At 38.4% G+C, this 6,136-nt stretch overlaps 1 protein-coding gene across 1 annotated transcript; it reads right to left on the bottom strand.

Annotated features, from left to right (window-relative positions):
- Window positions 1-1,911: 1,911 nt before the first annotated feature.
- LOC113746490 (clarin-2) lies at window positions 1,912-4,105 on the bottom strand. Its single transcript, XM_074527726.1, is given in 10 exon segments — window positions 1,912-1,958; window positions 1,961-2,041; window positions 2,044-2,100; window positions 2,103-2,174; window positions 2,419-2,469; window positions 2,472-2,552; window positions 2,555-2,581; window positions 2,584-2,595; window positions 3,823-3,915; window positions 3,918-4,105. Coding segments are annotated over 10 exon segments (678 nt in total). The 5' UTR covers window positions 4,075-4,105.
- Between the last annotated feature and the right edge of the window lie 2,031 nt (window positions 4,106-6,136).

Here is a 6,136-nt window from a genome sequence, read left to right as displayed (position 1 = left end):
CCCAAGTTTTATTAAATCTTGCAAGAGAAACCGTGTATCGTGCACCTAACTTTCTCCAGCTTCCACAAACTGACGCTGTCCCTGATCCAAGAGGAGTGAGAGGGTGGTGCAGGCACTTCCACTCCAATATGATTCAAACTTCTAGCCAATAGGACACAAAGGCTTACAAAAGTCAGATTTTAATTTAGGAAGCTGCCAAAGTAAGAGGGAAAACCCCACAAACAAAGCAGCACATGCCGTGTAGGATCAAATGAAGTACATCAAAATCAAAATGAGGCGTCCACAAAAAAACCTTCGGTCTAGCTTCTCTGATGAAAACAAAATTAATTAGTTCCTTTAGAAAAACCATACAGGTTCTTGGACATAATTCACAGGCGAGCCTTTACTGGTTCCATTTGCATGGATATCGAAGATTGTTTTTTAGATAACCAAAAAAGATTTTTTTCAAAACCAACCAGTCTTAAACTCCAACAACACAATCCTGGTCATTAATGTATGAATGTTTTCATTGACACAAAGGAAATCCACATTCCGTAGAGACCTGATATTTATAAGTTTAGGGTAGACATATTAAATTACTGTAGCAAACACATAAAAGAGCCAAGACAAAAACTTCAGATAAAAATAAAAACACCACACAAAGAAGAACATGCTTTCCAATTAACTTTTAATTGAAGTCGTGGAGTTAAAGTGTTTTGGTTCCCTCCCTGACAGGACAAGGAAAGATATTAATCATGCAGCCAACTCAAAGATTATACCAATCTAATTAGTCATTAAAAGTCTTTTAATGATGACTTTTTTTCAACATGTATAATCATTTATATTTTGACCTTCAAAAGAGAAAAATCTTCAGACAATGAAACTTTTATGACCAAGTTAAAGTGAATAAAAATAAAATGATGATACTTGTCTCTTTCTGTTTATGGAAGGATATCATATGTTTATTACAGAAGCCCACAACTCATAATCATTAATATTTTCACACTGTCTATTGTGGATCGAAAAACAAAGGAGACACTAAAGACTGTTAATGCATTATATACATATAATGAAAAACATATGGTGTATTACATATTGTAGCTATAGGACAGATTAATACAGCACAGGAGGTCAGAACACAAAAGGCAAGTTTGATATGCGGATGATCTTTGCACTCATTCAACTCCTCCAGAGCAACAAATATATACAGAAGTCCAATGAACTGCCTGAAGATCTGCTGTTTGTGCCTCGCCTTTTCTCTATCCTGTTCTCATGAAACTATGAGTGAGTGTTGTTTTGCTTTGTCATTTCATGCTCTGTTTTTATAACCCTTGTATTTATTTATATTATTGTCTTCTGTAGACTAATAATGCACTAATGCCCAGCAAGTGTCCTTCGGCAGTAGTGAATCCCATATTGCCAAAATCCCAACTAGAGTCAGAAGTTACCTGGAGACAACACCAGTGCTAAACTACTATATTTTAATGTTTAATTTCTGATACTTTTGATATGGGGCCTTTATCAAAATCTAGTTTTCCAGTTTTTTTTCATTCTTATAAGTAAAATATTTCAAAATAATTTTATCAAAGTACCACACAGCAGCTCTGGGGCCTTCTGTACTGTAACATGTAGAAACTGTGCATATTAAACTGAGAGTGAGAGGAACTAGTGGTTTATGGAGGACCAAGAGCTCATTTTGGTCCCAGGGCCCTGAGTAAATCACGTCATTTGTTTAAGTAGTAAAATAACTAAAAACAAATACATAAATATAAACACTGGACAATGATTTGTCAAGTGAGAATCTACATAAAAATGACATCACGTAAAAGGAAAGGGGCTCTGGCACACAGTGTTGTTTCATTCTACAGTGTCATTATGGTTTGCTCTTGAGAATCATCATTGATGTAAATGTGACCAACAACACTCCTTCCTTCAGTACAGCAGGTCCAGAGAAGAGATGGTGGGTTCTTCAGGTTTTTAATTTCTGGTTTGGGAAGTTTGATCCGGCTCATGGCAACGACTCCACAGACGCAATGAGTCGCAATGCTGCCAACACCCAACCGAAGACAAGTCCAGGGCTGTCGTCCCGGACAATGAGAACGAAGAGGTTCTCGCGGTAATGGCCACCCGCTCGGTCAGACGGTGATGCCTCACAGCTGCCAGGAAACACAGCAAGGCCAGGGCACCGAAAAGAGCTGGAAAGCGAGAGGGAGAAAAGTCAATGAGGGAAATTAGAGAGGGAAAGTGATGCTCAGATACACAAGAAGAAAAAGAGAAGTGGGAGAAAAAAAGGGCGACATTGAAATTAAAATGAGAGAGATGTTACCTGGGTTACACAGTGGACAGAAGTGCAAATGGAAGATCTGGGGTGCGCGCAGCAACAGAAAAACAATTTTTAAGACAGATTTTGAGGGACGAGGTGAAGACAAAGACACATACACGCGATGAAGTTCCACAGGTAGAGTCCTTTGTGCCCTTTCATGCTCTGGTGGGAACCTTGCGTGCATTGTAAATACAGAAAGACAGACTGACAAATGCAAAGCCCATGGCCACCAGCAGGAAGAGGATCACATCATGTGAAGGCCACTGTTCAACGTCCGCACAGCTTCGGGAATACTGGACAGTTAGGAAGCAGATAAAAAACACCATTATCAGCAGTTAAGATGAAGACTGGGAAAACATGAGTGTCCAAGTGTGTGTGTGGTAAGTGGCTTTCTGTATGTTGTGGGAGGTTGTGGATGTGAAAATGGCGTCTGATTTCACAGGTTGTTTATTAAACTATAGACCCATGCAACCCTGTACTTGTGTGGCACGATGATGAAAAACCTGAACAATAATGTCTTCAGACTCAAGGTGAGTATGCACACCTACCTGAAGCTGTTGATATAACTAGTTATTTTATTTATGCGATAGTATAATTACATAATGATTGTAGAAGATGACCTCAAGTTTTAATTTAATGCATTTAATGCACATTTTAGAGGAGGTGTTAAGATAGATGCTCAAGGAGCAGTTAGAGTTAGAGAGATTTTCTTAGCCTGATTCAGGGTGTGCATCCATACGCTACACATTACATTAGCACACCTTTTACATTTTATTCAACACCCTCTGGACTGTTAGCTTTGTTAAATGCACTTGCACATTTAAAATATTCTGTATACTGTTAACCCTACTGCACACATCCCTGCAAAAATGTACAGCTCTTTTCATCTTGAAAACATTTGTCTTATATTTGTATTTAATTTTGTTATGCACCACAAACACTAAGACAATTATCGTTCGTGAAAACCTACTTGTGCACTGACTCTGATTCCGAGCACCTCGTCTTCCCCACGTCAAAGGATATATGTTTACATTTACTTTCAGACCAGAGCCGGTGTTTATGGCTTTCTATTTATCAAACTAGAGACGAGATATTCTAGTTATGTTGTGCATCACTTTTGTAATACATGTTCTCAAAATTTAGACTCTATACAGTATGTGGTACTTTTTGGAAACGTGTTTTGCTCCTGGAAGCTGTAATCTTTATAATAGAATAGAATAGAATTAGAATAGAATAGAATAGAATAGAATAGAGTGGAGGGTGTAAATTTGCTTTAGGACTAAAGGTGATGATACTATAAGTAAGTTTATATGCCCCTAGGAAGAGTTGCTGTTGCTGCTGATGCAAGAGGTAATGGGGATTTAATAGACAATACAACAAATCGTGTATTATTACTTCATATTAGAAGAAATGAATGTTTATTTCTAGTGATTTCTTATTTAAAGTGTATTGAATCCTTAAGTTAAATGGTTTAGACTTGACAGAGAGTTAGAGAGCTCATAGTTTGTATTTAATCTTACTGTATATTTTGGAGCGCCTTTTTCCGAGCCCACACCTCTTGGCCTTTCCTCCCTGGAACAAACCGTAGTAAATATCCCCAGTGAACTTGTCCACTCCGGGTTAGACGCGTTCACTATCTCCGCCCCGGTTTTACACAGGATGCGCCCGGTGACCCACCGCTCCGTGGACAGGGCCACTACCAGGAGGACCACCGAGAGGACACAGAGCACCGAGGCCACCGAGAACGTTATCCGTTTCCACAGCGAAGGCATCTTACGAGCCCATGGTGCCCCGAGGAAGGTAACACGACGCCGCCAGCGACCGCGGAACACACTCGGCGATCACCATGAGTTTAATCTACTGTCTAAAAAGAAAAAATGAATCATAATCCTGGGAAAAAAAAGTTATTTCTCTTTGGTGTTGCTGTGTGTGGGTGAGTGAGTCACACAGGAGGAGAAACCGAATCTATGGCGGTCAAGAGATCTCTTACCGGGAGAAATCTATCCGTGCCCCGTGCGCCTGGTTCCTGCTCCCTTTCACACTCCTCTTTATTCCGGGATAATTTAACCTTTGCGACTTGGCCTTTTGAGCCGGAAATCTATCAGGACTGGTGCCTTAGAGGCGACTGCAGCTATAAAGTCATGTAGGTGATTAATGGTGTCAGAGTGACGGCTATGGTCCTCTGACACAAACCCTAAAGGTCAGAGGACATATCAACAACAGGAGGACCATAAGATCACACTATGGAGGATTTATTATCATACATCTCATTTTCTTTTTGCATGCTCCACTTATTCATTAAAGTCTATGTTTTGCATATTAGTGGTTAGATAACATAAGTATAATATTTCATTTTATTTTATGGATGCTATAGCTTACTTCATACTCCTCTATATGGTGTGCAAGAAATACTTATGTTTCATTTAACATCTACGCCTGTATATGCAAGGTGTATATGGAGTATGTATCTCTTAATTTCTATTTCTATTTATCTTAGATTTTTCTATGTTATTGTTATTTATGTGGATTTTCTTATCTTATTTTATTTCATTTTATATCTTTGTGGTACAAGTCTTGCATTCAAATTTCACTTAAAAGTTAAAAAACAAACAAAACAAAAAAAAACAAACAACAACTGCAATAAAAGTATATATATATAAAAACAATACATCTTATTTGGATATTATTACTGAGGCTGTGTCCAGCTGTGCATGGCGCCCAGTTATACATTTTTCCCCAGGCCTTCCAAGCAGGTTAATCCAGCGCTTGCAAAAGAAGGCCCCGGCAAAAATGTGCTGAGCCGCTCTGCTCACACCACCGTCTGCACATTTTGTACAATCCTGTACAGTACTGGATGCATACACAGTGTCATCAAGTTCATGCACATGTACACTACACAGCACCTTTACCTGCTGCTGGAAACCACAACTCTCCAGCTTGTAGTCATTTGATTAAACACATTTACACAATTCACACTTGTAAGCATTTTTTAACTAATAACTAAAGTTATTTATAGACACAGCGCCCATGCATCTTGTGGCACACAGTGAACCAGGTAGCAGTTGATGGCTCCCCTAGTTTACAGAGTTGGCAGTCCAACTCAGTCATAGTAGATGAATCCAACTCTGCACTTAGTCCTCAAATATGTCATTCCTCTTCATGTTGCTTTTATCATAGATACTTGGAGAAGCAGCAGCTTCAAGTCACTGCAACTTGAACCACTTTACCTCCCTAATGTCAGGCTCCAAATAATTAATCAATCAGTGTATCCAAATATATTGCTGTGGTCAAATTAAATTCTTTGTGATGTCTGCAGGTGATTATAAAACTACAAGTAACTCCAGGACATGGTGATGTCATATTATGTATATATGTCTCAATCAACAACATCACCCGGTCCGCCTATTTCCACCTACGCAACATCAAACGCCTCCGTTCCTCCTCACACCTCATACCACTGCCATCCTGGTTCATAAAACACTATGGTCACTTCACATTACATACTCTTTTTTATACATCATGCCACTTTATCCTCAGTACTTGTCTGTTTTTTAAAGGTTGATTGTTTTTTCGTGTTATTTGTGGTAGGTTATAGATATTTCTGTCTGTTTAATTCTGTTTTTTTTTGTTTTGTTTTGTTTTGGCCTTCTCTACTTTCTTGTTTCTAATTCTGTGTATATGATACACTTTTCTTGCTGCCTGTAAATTTCCCCGTGGTTGGATGAATAACGTTTATCTATATATATAATATAATATAATATATATAAATAAATAATATTAATTATATAATATAATATATATCATATAACGTGGTGTTGAAATGTACTCACTGTG

The sequence above is a fragment of the Larimichthys crocea genome, chromosome X (genome assembly GCF_000972845.2).
Source record: "Larimichthys crocea isolate SSNF chromosome X, L_crocea_2.0, whole genome shotgun sequence".
In the NCBI taxonomy this organism is placed as follows: domain Eukaryota; kingdom Metazoa; phylum Chordata; class Actinopteri; family Sciaenidae; genus Larimichthys; species Larimichthys crocea.
This window is presented reverse-complemented; position numbering and strand designations above follow the sequence as displayed.